Here is a 14,972-nt window from a genome sequence, read left to right on the forward strand (position 1 = left end):
GCGTAATGAATGCAGTCTTCCATTTGTCACCCTGACGTACGCATATAAGGTTATATGCCCCTCTCAAGTTTGGAAAACCATTTAGCTCCAGATAATTGCTTAAACAGGTCCGGTATAAGGGGCAAAGAATAGGGATTGTGAGCTGTGATTTTATTAATCTCTCTAAAATCCAAGTACAGATGCAACTCTCCATCCTTTTTTTAACAAGAAAAACCCCCACGGTGAGGTGGAAAGCTGTATATGACCCTTAGGGCAGCGACACACTGCCATATAACTCGTGCGAGGATCGCATCGCACTGAATGGACTGGCTGGCACCTCTCCTGACCTGAACTTGACCGCATGATGGATTTCTATGCAGCTGTCAGGTCAGGAGAGGTGTCGGCTAGTACGAGGTTTATGATGTGATCCTCGCAGGAGAAATACGGCCGTCTGTCTCTGCCCTTAGCCGGACTCTTCTGAATATAGTCTATCAAGGCCACCCACCCTGGAAGGGGTTAAACATGTGAGATTTCGGCCTTTTAGCTCCTGGTATGTGTAGCATCGGCGTCTCTGCCCCTTGCTAGGCAGAGACGCCGTCCCTCTCACCTCCCCGCTCCTGGCGCGGCGTCCTCCAGCGCTTCTCTCACCGCTGCTGCCGGCGCGCGCTCCTTCCCCGGCAGTGTGCTTATGGCGCGCGCGCGCTCCCCCTCTCTTAAAGGGACCGCGTGCGCCGTCCTAAGGAGTCCCCGACCAATTGCCGGAGGACCTCTCATATACAGTCATGGCCAAAAGTATTGAGAATGACACCACAATTATATTTTCACATGATCTGCTGGCCTCTGGTTTTTATTAGTGTTTTTCTGATGTTTATATCACATACAGAAATATAATTGCAATCATATTATGAGTACCAATAGGTTATATTGACAGTTAGAATGAGTTAATGCAGCAAGTCAATATTTGCAGTGTTGCCCCTTCTTCTTCAAGACCTCTGTAATTCTCCCTGGCATGCTCTCAATCAACTTTTGGACCAAATCCTGACTGATAGCAGTCCATTCTTGCATAATCAATGCTTGCATTTTGCCAGAATTTGTTGGTTTTTGTTTGTCCACCCGTCTCTTGATGATTGACCACAAGTTCTCAATGGGATTAAGATCTGGGGAGTTTCCAGGCCATGGACCCAAAATCTCTATGTTTTGTTCCATGAGCCATTTAGTTATCACCTTTGCTTTATGGCAAGGTGCTCCATCATGCTGGAAAAGGCATTGTTGGGAGCCAAACTGCTCTTGGACGGTTGGGAGAAGTTGCTCTTGGAGGACATTCTGGTACCATTCTTTATTCATGGCTGTGTTTTTAGGCAAGACTGTGAGTGAGCCGATTCCCTTGGCTGAGAAGCAACCCCACACATGAATGGTTTCAGGATGCTTTACAGTTGGCATGAGACAAGACTGGTGGTAGCGCTCACCTCTTTTTCTCCGAATAAGCTGTTTTCCAGATGTCCCAAACAATCGAAAAGGGGATTCATCAGAGAAAATGACTTTGCCCCAGTCCTCAGCAGTCCACTCCCTGTACCTTTTGCAGAATATCAGTCGGTCCCTGATGTTTTTTCTGGAGAGAAGTGGCTTCTTTGCTGCCCTCCTTGAAACCAGCCCTTGCTCAAAGAGCCTCCGCCTCACAGTGCGTGCAGAAGCACTCACACCAGCCTGCTGCCATTCCTGAGCAAGCTCGGCACTGCTGGTAGTCCGATCCCGCAGCTGAAACAGTTTTAAGATACGGTCCTGGCGCTTGCTGGTCTTTCTTGGGCGCCCTGGAGCCTTTTTGACAACAATGGAAGCTCTCTCCTTGAAGTCCTTGATGATGCGATAGATTGTTGACGGAGGTGCAATCTTTGTAGCTGCGATACTGTTAGGCCATTTTTGTGCAGTGCAATGATGGCTGCACGTGTTTCTTTAGAGATAACCATGGTTATCTGAAGAGAAACGATGATACCAAGAACCAGCCTCCTTTTAAAGTGTCCAGTGATGTCATTCTTACTTAATCATGACTGATTGATCGCCAGCCCTGTCCTCATCAACACCCACACCTGTGTTAATGGATCAATCACTAAAACGATGTTAGCTGCTCCTTTTAAGGCAGGACTGCAATGATGTTGAAATGTGTTTTGGGGGTTAAAGTTCATTTTCTGGGCAAATATTGACTTTGCAAGTACAGTAATTGCTGTTAAGCTCATCACTCTTTGACATTCAGGAGTATATGCAAATTGCCATTACAAAAAATGAAGCAGTAAACTTTGGAAAAATTACTATTTGTCTCATTCTCAATACTTTTGGCCATGACTGTATAAGGCACCTCCTCCAAAATGGAGATGCCCGAGCAAAGTTGTTGCACTGTGTCTGATCTCTGCTTCAGCCCTCAGGTCCCGCTGCTAGCCTGACTCCTCGTCCTGCCTGCCAGCCTGTTATCTGCCCGTTACCTGCCGAGCCTGCCAGCCTGCTCACCTGGAGCGCTCACCTGTTACCCGCCTGTTACCTGCTGTGCCCGTCAGACCGCTCACCTGGGAGCATCCGCCTGTTACCTGCTGTGTCCATCAGTCCACTCACCTGGGAGTGCCCACCAGTTACCTGCCAGTAACCTGCCTCGTCTGTCTGCCCGCTCACCTGGGAGCACCCGCCTGTTACCTGTTGTGTCCGTCAGCCCGCTCACCTGGGAGCGCCCACCAGTTACCTGCCAGTAACCTGCCTCGTCTGTCTGCCCGCTCACCTGGGAGCACCCGTCTGTTACCTGCTGTGTCCGTCAGCCCGCTCACCTGGGAGCGCCCACCAGTTACCTGCCAGTAACCTGCCTCATCTTTCTGCCCGCTCACCTGGGGGCACCCGCCTGTTTCCTGCTAGCCTGCCTGGAGACCCTGCTGTCACTTGCTGTGACCACCTTCCTGGTAAACCTAAAGACTGCTACTTGCCCTGCTCTCACGAACTGTGACCACCTATCAGCTACCAGAGACTTCCGCCTGCTTGCCGTGTCCATCCGTCATACCGGTCAGTCCCAGCCACCTGACCCGTGGGAGCCACCTCCTCTCTTACAAGGTTGTCCCCAGAGTAGCACCTGGTCCCTCTGCCCGGATCCTCCCTGGTCACGGAGTCGTTAGCCGCCGTCTGACCAGGGTCGGTTCGGGTTGATACTTAGTCACGCCCCTCTGGGTTCCTCCTTGCACCTCGGCACAGAGGTTCCACCCACCGGACCCGTAACAGTTTGCTCGGGCCATTGAATCCGGTGGCACCCAAGTCTCCCATCAGAGATCCCAGCAGGAGTCCATTCTGAACCACCTGCGGAATGTCAACTCCCGCCTGGACACACTGACTGCTCCACCAGCAACCACCGCTAGTCGCACGACTTGCACCCCGGCAGCGCCGCTGCCCACCAATCCTGTGGCATCTTGCCACGGACCCCGGCTTTCTGCACCTCTTCGTTTCGGAGGCGACCCCGCTCAAGCTCGGGGCTTCATAAACCAGTGCACCCTGCACTTTGAACTCTTGGCGAATCAGTTTTTCTCCGACCGGGCCAAAGTGGCATTCATCATGTCCCATCTCACTGGGGAGGCACTGGCATGGCTTAACCCCCTGTGGGAGAGAGAGGACCCCCTGGTACCCGACCTGTCGTCTTTCCTCACTGCTTTCCGGAGAGTGTTCGATGAACCATGACGTAAGACCTCATCTGCCTCCTCTCTGCTACGTCTTCGCCAAGGGAGTCTCACCGTGGGCCAATATGCCATACGGTTCCGCACCCTCGCTTCTGAGCTTGCCTGGGATAACGAGGCCCTGGTGTCCGTCTTCTGGGAGGGCCTTTCCAGTCAGATTAAAGATGAGCTCGCCGGTCTGGACATTTCTACCACCCTGGATGACCTGGTGTCGCTGGCTACCCGGATTGACATCCGGTTTCAAGAACGCACCAAAGAGACCACCCGTGAGAGGTTTCCCCGCCTTGCTCCTACTTTCCAGAGACCTGTCTCCTCTTCTGTCACTCCCCGGGCGCACTCACCCGAGCCCATGCAGATCGACCAGACCAAGATGGTCAAATCTCGCCAAGAGTCACGCCGAGCCGAGGGGAGCTGTTTCTATTGTGGCAGTAAGGAGCACCTGATCCGTTCCTGCCCGGAGAGGCCGGGAAACTCCAGTGTCTAGGACCGCTCGGAGAGGTCGCCCTAGACAAAAGTAAGTCCTCTCCAACCCTAACTTTGTCTGTCTCTATCTCCTGGGGAGAGAACCGTCACTTTGAACTCGCCCACCTGGATTCTGGATCCGCTGGAAACCTCATCTCCCAGTCCCTGGTTGAGAAATACCGTATTCCCACCAAGTCTCTGGCTGAACCATTGTCAGTCGCCTCCGTGGATGGAAGACTCCTTCCGGTGACCACCCTGCTTGTCACGGAACCCATAACCCTGCAGGTGGGAATGCTGCACTCTGAGGTAATCTCCTTCCATGTGCTGCCCAGACTCTCTCACTCCCTATTGCTAGGCCTACATTGGCTCCAGACACATGAACCCGTGTTGAACTGGCATTCCAGTGAAGTACTCCCGTGGGGGCCGGCCTGCTATAAGACCTGCCTGGTTCCGGTTCGTCCACCACCTACCCCAGCTAATTTACCCGGTCTTCCGGCTCCTTACAGGCCCTATGCTGACGTCTTCGGTAAAAAGGAAGCAGAGACATTGCCACCTCATAGGCCATATGATTGCCCGATTGACCTGGTACCTGGCGCCACTCCACCACGTGGGCGTATTTATCCGTTGTCTGCGGCTGAAACCCGGGCCATGTCTGAGTACATAGAGGAGAATCTGGCTAGGGGATTCATCCGGAAGTCTACTTCCCCGGCTGGAGCCGGATTCTTCTTTGTCAAAAAAAAGGATGGCTCGCTACGCCCCTGTATTGACTATAGAGGACTCAATCAGATCACGGTTAAAAATAAATACCCCCTTCCGCTCATCTCCGAGTTATTTGATTGCCTTAAAGGCGCCAGGATCTTTTCCAAGCTGGATCTACGTGGAGCGTATAACCTGGTCCGTATCCGTCAAGGAGACGAGTGGAAAATGGCATTTAATACCCGGGACGGACACTATGAGTACCGTGTGATGCCCTTCGGCCTCTGCAATGCTCCCGCCGTCTTCCAAGAACTGGTCAACGACATCTTCCGTGACCTTCTTTACTCCTGCGTGGTGGTATACCTGGACGACATCTTGGTCTTCTCTCCGGATCTTCCCACACACCGGAGGGATGTTCGTCAGGTCCTGCTTAGGCTCAGGCAGAACCACCTCTATGCTAAATACGAGAAGTGCCTTTTTGAGCAGACCTCTCTTCCATTCCTGGGCTATGTTATCTCCCAGACAGGCTTGCGAATGGATCCCGAGAAGCTTTCTGCTGTCCTAAAGTGGCCCCGTCCGGAGGGGTTGAAGGCGATACAGAGATTCCTGGGCTTCGCTAATTACTATCGTCTCTTCATTCCACACTTCTCGTCTTGGACTGCTCCCATATCTGCGCTCACCCGTAAGGGGGCTAATCCCAAGGTATGGCCACCCGAAGCTGAGGAGGCCTTCCTTTCCCTGAAGCAAGCCTTCTCCTCTGCCCCTGTGCTGCACCGTCCGGACTGCAACAAACAGTTCTACCTGGAGGTTGATGCTTCCTCCTCTGGAGCCGGAGCGGTGCTCACCCAAAAGTCTTCATCCGGGAGAATGGTAACCTGTGGCTTTTTCTCCAAAATCTTCTCCTCCTCTGAGCACAATTACTCCATAGGAGACCGAGAACTGCTGGCCGTCAAATTGGCGCTGGAGGAGTGGGGCTATCTGCTAGAAGGGGCTCTATACCCGGTGATCATCTACACGGATCACAAAAATCTGGCATATCTCCAAAATGCCCAGAGACTTAATCCACGTCAGGCCCGGTGGTCTTTGTTTTTTGCCCGCTTCGATGTCATCCTTCATTTCCGCCCGGCGGACAAGAATGTCAAAGCTGATGCCTTGTCTCGATCCTTCCTGTCTTTCGACCAAGAGGAGGAGCCTATGCACATTATCGACCCCTCCAAGGTGATGAATGTGGCCCCCTTGGATTTGACTCGTCTTCCACCCGGCAAGATGTTCGTGGCGGTTCCTGACCGTGAGAAGGTTCTTCGCTGGGGTCATTCTTCTAAACTAGCTGGCCATGCCGGCCAAAAGAAGACCTTTCTGCTCATTTCCCGGCATTACTGGTGGTCTACCCTGCGTAAGGATGTGGTAGACTTCGTCTCTGCCTGTTCATCTTGTGGCCGCAACACAGTTCCCAGACACTTACCAGCCGGTCATGTCCTGCGGCTTCCCATACCTGTTGCCCCGTGGCAACACATCGCTATGGACTTCATTACCGATCTCCTTGTTTCTGCCGGGTGTACTGTCATTTGGGTGGTCGCGGACCGCTTTTCTAAAATGGCCCACTTCATTCCCCTGCCTGGTCTCCCGTCTGCACCTGAGCTGGCTAAGGACTTTTGTCCGCCATATCTTCCGTCTCCATGCCTACCCCTCCACATCGTGTCGGATCGAGGGGTTCAGTTCACCTCACGCTTCTGGAGAGCCACATGTAAACTGCTGGACGTCACCCTGGATTTCTCCTCCGCTTACCACCCTCAGTCCAATGGTCAAGTGGAGCGGATCAATCAGATCCTTACCAGCTACCTCCGGCACTTTGTTAATGTCCACCATTCTGATTGGGTGGAACTCCTTCCTTGGACCGAATTCTCTTATAATAACCACGAGAGCGAATCCTCTTCCAAGTCCCAGTTCTTTATTGTCTATGGCCAGCACCCCCGGATTCCATTTCCAGTCTCCGCTTCTGTGGACAACCCTGCCGCGGAGTCTCTTGTCAGCGAGTTTTCTACCATTTGGGAGAGTACTAGGTCCGCACTTCTTCAGTCCTCCGAGCGGATGAAGAGACATGCTGATTAGAGACGTCTGGATCCGCCTCAATTCCGTCCGAGAGACAAGGTTTGGCTCTCCTCCAAACATGTGCGGCTCAAGATACCCTTCTACAAGTTAGGTCCTCGCTTCATCGGCCCTTTCGAAATCCTCAGGCAAATTAATCCAGTGGCCTACAAATTAAACTCCTGGCCACCTTACGGATTCCCAACTCCTTCCACGTATCTCTCCTCAAACCCATTGTCTTTAACTCTTTTTCCAACAATCCAGGTACTCCCCCTGCTCTGGTTTCCGCTGAAGACGTCTTTGAGGTAGAGAGTATTCTGGCCACCAAGAGGGTAAGAGGAAAGACCTTTTTTCTGGTAGATTGGAAGGGGTTTGGTCCTGAGGAGAGAACTTGGGAACCCAGGGAGAACATCAACGCCCCGCTTCTCCTTGAAAAATTTCTTTCTGGCCAAAAAAAGAGGGGGCCTAAAGGGGGGGTACTGTAGCATCGGCGTCTCTGCCCCTTGCTAGGCAGAGACGCCGTCCCTCTCACCTCCCTGCTCCTGGCACGGCGTCCTCCAGCGCTTCTCTCCCCGCTGCTGCCGGCGTGCGCTCCTTCCTGGGCAGAGTGCTTAGGGGGCGCGCGCGCGATCCCCCTCTCTTAAATAGACCGCGCACGCCGTCCTAAGGAGTCCCCGTCCAATTGCCGGAGGACCTCCCATATATAAGGCACCTCCTCCAAAATGGAGGTACCCTAGCAAAGTTGTTGCACTGTGTCTGATCTCTGCTTCAGCCCTCAGGTCCCACTGCTAGCCTGACTCCTCGTCCTGCCTGCCAGCCTGTTATCTGCCCGTTACCTGCCGAGCCTGCCAGCCTGCTCACCTGGAGCGCTCACCTGTTACCCGCCTGTTACCTGGTGTGCCCGTCAGACCGCTCACCTGGGAGCATCCGCCTGTTACCTGCTGTGTCCGTCAGTCCGCTCACCTGGGGGCGCCCACCAGTTACCTGCCAGTAACCTGCCTTGTCTGTCTGCCCGCTCACCTGGGAGCACCAGCCTGTTACCTGCTGTGTCCGTCAGCCCGCTCACCTGGGAGCGCCCACCAGTTACCTGCCAGTAACCTGCCTCGTCTGTCTGCCCACTCACCTGGGAGCACCCGCCTGTTACCTGCTGTGTCCGTCAACTCGCTCACCTGGGAGCGCCCACCAGTTACCTGCCAGTAACCTGCCTTGTCTTTCTGCCCGCTCACCTGGGGGCACCCGCCTGTTTCCTGCCAGCCTGCCTGGAGACCCTGCTGTCACTTGCTGTGACCACCTTCCTGGTAAACCTAAAGACTGCTACTTGCCCTGCTCTCACGAACTGTGACCACCTGTCAGCTACCAGAGACTTCCGCCTGCTTGCCGTGTCCATCCGTCATACCGGTCAGTCCCAGCCACCTGACCCGTGGGAGCCACCTCCTCTCTTACAAGGTCGTCCCCAGAGTAGCACCTGGTCCCTCTGCCCGGATCCTCCCTGGTCACGGAGTCGTTAGCCGCCATCTGACCAGGGTCGGTTCGGGTTGATACTTAGTCACGCCCCTCTGGGTCCCTCCTTGCACCTCGGCACAGAGGTTCCACACACCGGACCCGTAACAGTATGAAGTGGATAGCACAATCATATGCCGCCATATAGTAGACGTCCGGTAACTGGTGATAATCTCCTAATGTGTCGTCTATTTGTCTCCAAGCAGGAAAATCCCACGTTACATTCCTCACATAAAACTGTAGAAAAGGCGGCGCGGGGTAATTGTGCCAATAGTGAGGGGCAAATAATGCCGGAAATGTCACTGACTGCGGAGACGTCTCCATGTAGCGTCTTCACTCCGGATATCACTGTACAGGAGCCGCACAGTTCACACTGTGCATCCACTGAGGCCCCTGATCATGTGACCCCTGACTCCTCCCCTCCTGTGACCTCATCACAGGTCCTGTGCACAGAACAGCCATATATGTGGTGGCGGCTCTGCAGGTGGAGGTATGTGGAGATCCCCCATTACTGGGCACAGGGGGCATTAACCCCTTCAGCACGGAGACTCTTTTGGGGTCTCTGTGTGGTGTGAACAGTGAGGTAACAGCTGTGGGCAGAATGCGGCTTAGCTGGTTCCCGTCCACATTAGATCCATTCAGACGACTGCAGGATGAAGGACAGAAGCCCAGAGAAGTCCTCACACAACGCCATTATTCCTCTCCTAGTTCCAGCACAGTAATGTAGATACTAGTGATGACATTCGGGGGATTTTCAGGAATATGTGGCAGATACTTGCTGGATCTTCTGCTTTCTGGACCGGCTCCACTTGTAAGTCTTATTAACCATTTCATCCCAGAGTCTGTTTCACCTTCTTTACGGGTCACTTTTTTCAATTCTGACCAGTGTGTGAAGAATTAAAGCAAAGGGAAAAAATTAAAATGTTACTTTACCCCCAAAATTAGCATTTTCAAAAGGGTAACAGGAGAAAGTGCATCATACAATTTGTTGTGCAATTTTTCCTGAGTAAGCCGATATCCCATATGTGGTAGGGAAACTACTGTTTGGGTGTACGGCAGGGCTCGGAAGGGAAGGAGTCCACTTGACTTTTTGTATGCAAAAATGGCTGGAATCGAGAGCATACCCCATGTCGGGTTTCCAGAGCCCCTGATGTGCCTAATTAGTGGCAACCCCCCACAAGGGACCCCATTTTTGAAGCTAGACCGCTCAAGGAATTTATCTAGATTTGAGGTGAGCACCTGGAACACAAAGGTGCTTCACATAATGTTATAATAAGCCGAAGAAGAACAACTCCCATACAACAAACTATAGTTAAATATATGTTATTGAACATATATTAAAAAGACAACAATTAAAAACAAAACCAGAATTAAAAAAGGGAAATCTACTGCAAATGAACAAGTAACAGGTAAAAAAGTTTTAAAAATATTTAAAATAAATATATAGATCCATATGGACAAATATCTAATAAACACTAACTATATGATTACTTCATACATATAAATAAAAAGAGCATAGTGCATGTATGAGAACCAAATAGGAGTACCACATATCTGTTAGTAGTGTCAATTAATTTTTTAATGTCTCCCCCTAGTGGGACCATATGGAATCTTATGAAAACTCCAGAAATAAAGATATTTGGTCTCATTCAAAATCCACTATGGCTAGTTGCTAAGGTTATGCTATACAAATACAAAATTATTATTACCTGGAGCACCTACCTGAAACTGCCATGCCCACCAGCCAGCCTACCTGGAGCACCAGCCTGTAAGCTGCCGTGCCCGCCAGTCTACCTACCTGGAGCACCTGCCTTTTACCTATCATGCCCGCCTGCTTGCCTACCCGGAGCACCCGCCTGGCTATCTGCCGAACCAGCCTGCTTATCCACCCAGACCATCCGTCAGCCTTCCTGCTGTGCTCTTCCGCTGTATCGGTCAGTTCCTGCCATCTGACCCGTGGGAGTCACCTGCTCTCACACAAGGTCGGTCCCAGAGTGGCAACTGGTCCACCTGCCCAGTCCCTCCCTGGTTCACAGAGTCGACTAAGCCGCCGTGTGACCTTGGTCAGGCCGAGTAGGCACTTAGTCACGCCCCTCTGGTCCCTCCTTGCACCGAAGCACTGAGGTTCCACCACCCGGACCCGTAACAGTTTGCACAGGCCATGGAACCCGGTGACCCCCAGGCTCCTTCACTCTCTGACCTGTACCAGGAGGTCTCACGTCAGAAATCCCAACAGGAGACTACCCTGTCCTATCTGCGGACTGTCAACTCCCGTCTGGACACACTGTCCACCTCGTCTGTGTCCGTCTCTAGCCGAGCGGCACCTGCTCCGGCAACACCTCAACCTACTGGCACTATGGCACCCGGCTCTGGACCTTGGCTCTCTGCGCCTCCACGTTTTGGTAGTGACCCCGTCTTATGTCGGGGCTTCTTAAATCAGTGCACGCTGCACTTTGAACTCCTGGCACATCAGTTCCCCTCCGATCGGGCCAAGGTGGCGTTCATCATGTCTTACCTCACCGGGGAGGCGTTGGCATGGCTAAACCCTCTGTGGGAAAGAGGTGATCCCCTGGTGTCTGATCTTCTGGCTTTCGGAATGTCTTCGATAAGCCCGTACAAAAATCTTCTACTGCCTCCTCACTTCTCCGTCTCTGCCAAGGGAGTCTCGCCGTGGGCCAGTATGCCATACATTTCCGAACCCTCGCATCTGAGCTTGCCTGGAACAACGAGGCCCTGGTGTCCACCTTTTGGGAGGGCCTTTCCGGACGGATCAAGGATGAGCTAGCCGGTCGTGACATCCCTTCCACCCTGGACTACCTGGTGTCATTAGCTACCCGGATTGACATCCGTTTTCTGGAACGTGCTAAGGAGACTACCCGGGAGAGAAGATTTCCTCTTCTCGCTCCTGTATTCCAAAAGCCAGCCTCGCAACCAGCAATTCCCCGGGCATGTTCACCTGAGCCCATGCAAATTGACTAAACCAAGATGGTCAAGTCTTGCCAGGAGACGCGCCGAGCCAAGGGGAGTTGCTTCTACAGTGGCAGTAAAGAGCATCTGATCCATTCCTGCCCGGTGAGGCCGGGAAACTCCAGTGTCTAGGACCGCTCAGAGAGGTCGTCCTAGGCAAGAGTAAATGCTCTCCGTCCTTGACTCTGTGTGTTTCTATTTCCAGTGGTGAGACCCGCTTCTTTGAGATTGCCCATCTGGATTCTGGAGCCGCTGGGAATCTCATTCAACAGGCTGTTGTGGAGCAGTATCAGATTTCTACTGTACGTCTGGCTGAACCATTGGCGGTTGCCTCCGTGGATGGGAGGCTTCTTCCGAAGACCATCTTGCTCGTCACAGAGCCTGTAACCCTTCAGGTGGAAATGCTGCACTCAGAGAAGATCTCCTTTCATGTGCTGTCCGGTCTCTCTCATCCCCTCATGCTTGGTCTACCCTGGTTACAAAGACATGAGCCAGTCCTGAATTGGAGATCTGGTGAAGTGCTCCGTTGGGGTCAGGAATGCCATGAGTCCTGTCTGGTTCCGGTTCGTCCAGCTCGACCCCCGTCTACTCCAGCTAATCTACCTGGTCTGCCGGCACCCTACTGGTCCTATGCGGATGTCTTTGACAAAAAGGAAGCCGAGACTCTACCACCTCATAGGCCGTATGATTGCCCCATTGAACTGGTTCCTGGTGCTTCTCCTCCCCGAGGGCGTATCTACCCCTTGTCGCCGGCTGAGACCCGGGCCATGTCTGAGTACATAGAGGAGAATCTTGCTAGGGGATTTATCCAGAAATCCACCTCTCCGGCTGGAGCAGGATTCTTCTTCATCAAGAAGAAAGGCGACTCCCTACGTCCCTGTATCGAGGGGTCTTAACCAAATTACCATCAAAAATAAGTACCCCCTGCCTCTCATCTCAGAGCTGTAAGACCGCCTTAAAGGCTCGAAGATCTTCACCAAGCTCAATCTTCATGGGGCGTACAATTTGGTCCGGATCCAGGGAGACAAGTGGAAGACGGCATTCAACACTCGGGACAGTCACTACGAATACCACGTGATGCCCTTTGGTCTCTGTAATGCTCCAGCCGTCTTCCAGGAGCTGGTTAACAACATCTTCCGTGATATTCTGTTTTCTTGTGTGGTGGTGTACCTGGACGATATCTTGGTATTCTCTCCGGATCTGCCCTTACACCGGAGGGATGTTCGTCAGGTTCTGATTAGGCTCCGGCAGAATCGCCTATACGCTAAATTCGAGAAATGCCTCTTTGAGCAGACCTCTCTACCGTTCCTGGGCTATATTATCTCCGAGACTGGTCTGCGGATGGATCCCGAGAAGGTCTCTGCCGTCTTAAAGTGGCCCCGACCGGATGGGTTGAAGGCGATTCAGCGATTCCTGGGCTTCGCAAATTATTACCGCCTCTTCATTCCTCATTTCTCCTCCTGGACTGCTCCCTTCTCCGCGCTCACCCATAAGGAGCAAATCCTAGGGAATGGGGGCGTAAAGGGGCGGTACTGTAGCATCGGCGTCTCTGCCTCCTGCCGGGAAGAGACGCCGTTCCCCTCACCGCCGCGGTCCAGGTCCGGCGTCCTCCCGCCCCCCTGCTGCTGTGGCGTGCAGCTTCCCGGGCACTGTGCTTAGGGGCCACGCGCACCATCCTAATGAGTTCCCAGCCAATGGCCGGAGGACTTCCCCTATATAAGGCACCTCCTCCAAAATGGAGGTGCCTGTGCAAGGTTGTTGTTCCGTGTGCTTCACTTGCTCCAGCCCTCAGGTCCCGCTGCCTGTTAGTCCTGCATGCCTGTCTGTCAGTCCAGCCTGCCAGCCATGTCTAACAGTTCTGTCCACCAGCCAGCCTACCTGGAGCACCTGCCTGTAACCTGCCGTGCCCACCAGCCAACCTACCGGGAGCACCCGTCTGGCTCTCTGCCGAACCAGCCAGCTTATCCACCCGGACCACCCGTCAGCCTTGCTGCCGTGCTGATAGCTATATATTTTTTTCTTCTCTGCTGATGTAGCTGTATTACAGCTTGTTTTTTGTGTGACAAGATGGTGTCTTTTGTGATACCATTTTAATTTACATTCAACTTTTTGATGGTGTTTTATTTCACTTTTTTGGCGGTGTAATGCAGCAGCTTGCTAGCATTACTGTAAAAGGTCCAGGATGTGTTTTACCTGACCATGTACCTTCCCCTTTAACTGACTGGTCACATGACTGTGACATCACACAGGTCCTGTATGCACAGTAAAGCTCTGTACACATGACTGGGACAGCACACAGGACCTATACACACAGCTGACTGATCACATGACTGACATCAGCAAGGTCCTGTCAGTATGTGTGTGTCTGTGCACAGGATATATAAACCCTGGTGATTTGAGACAGGTGTGTTCGGTGTGAGGCCTGTGCTCCGTGTGTGTGGGACACCATTTGTGAGAGGCCTAGTGAGGCCGAGAGTGAAGCCTGGCAGCCTGAAAGGCTGAGCCCGGATCCTGTGCGTGGATGCCAGTGGCCTTTGAGGGAGAGCCGGCTTGTTGAGGAACCCTGAAAGGTGCAGGCTGGATGTCAAGTGTGGAAGACATACCAGTAGCCTACGAGGGGACGATGGCTAGAGACCCCTACCTGGGAAGCCACAGTGGTGGCAAGCATAAAGGACTGCAGCAGCTAAACCCGGCAAAGGTAATACCCTGTGCTATATGGACTTTGTGATATGAACATTGCTATTTTTACCTTGCCATAAGCTGTAACCTGGAGCAAGTGGGCCTGTGTGCCACTTGGCTCATGAACATTGTGTTAATGTGTGTCGGCGTGCCACGGAGTTGGACCCGGCGAACTGTGGCTTATGAAGTAATAAACTGCAGCATTGTGAGAAAATACGTAAAGACATTGCACGTGTGCATTGATTGACGCAGCGAAGCGAGTAACCCCAGTATGATGACTAGCGCTGCCTTACAGCGGCTTCATGAAAAACCATAGTTTTTTTTGCCACCTTTTTTATTTTTTACACTGTTCACTGAAGGGGATAACTAGTGTGACAGTGTTATAGATCAGATCATTCTGGGGGCGATGATAGCAAATATGTGTACTTTATTTCTATATTTTTGTTTTCATATATTTTCTGGGTATAATGTTTTTTTTTTCATTTTTTATTATTCTGTGATTTTTAAAAAATAATAGATTTTTCTTATGTGTATATATATATATATATATATATATATATATATATATATATATTTTACTTATGTTCATTTTAATTAGTCCCTCTATGGGACTTTAACTTTCATTACACTGATCACACCATTGATAGCAACAGGAGACCCAGGACCGTGGGGCGTTCCAGAAAAGTCCAAATGAGTAGAAAGTACAACAGCCAACCATGTGGACTGCCAAACTGACAGCAGCCTGCAATACCTTGCATCATAAGATGGTACTGGCTGAAGCCGTAGAGTGGATTTTATAGAATATGACAAATGTATGAACAGAGGCCCAGGTAACATCCTTAGAGACCTGAGCAGCTGAGATGTAATGTCTGACTGCCCTTGTGGAATATGTAATTTCCCAAAGAGGTA

At 52.0% G+C, this 14,972-nt stretch overlaps 2 protein-coding genes across 6 annotated transcripts in view; one reads left to right on the forward strand and one right to left on the reverse strand.

Annotated features, from left to right (window-relative positions):
- LOC141178593 (uncharacterized) overlaps positions 1–14,972 on the reverse strand; it is a 328,452-nt gene that overhangs the window by 209,479 nt on the left and 104,001 nt on the right. The gene's annotated exons all lie outside the window — the stretch shown is intronic.
- Positions 8,828–14,972, forward strand: part of LOC141178602 (gastrula zinc finger protein XlCGF66.1-like) — a 29,823-nt gene continuing 23,678 nt past the window's right edge. Inside the window, exon 1 of one of the 5 annotated variants that reach the window (XM_073660487.1) lies at positions 8,828–9,228. In XM_073660487.1, the coding sequence (XP_073516588.1) occupies positions 9,154–9,228 (75 nt within the window). In that variant the 5' untranslated portion in view covers positions 8,828–9,153. The remainder of the gene's footprint in view (positions 9,229–14,972) is intronic. The other 4 variants (XM_073660488.1, XM_073660489.1, XM_073660491.1 and 1 more) reach the window with 4 other exon arrangements.

This window comes from Phyllobates terribilis, unplaced genomic scaffold, assembly GCF_046119375.1.
Source record: "Phyllobates terribilis strain yellow unplaced genomic scaffold, ASM4611937v1 Scaffold_29__1_contigs__length_15306474, whole genome shotgun sequence".
NCBI lineage: Eukaryota > Metazoa > Chordata > Amphibia > Anura > Dendrobatidae > Phyllobates > Phyllobates terribilis.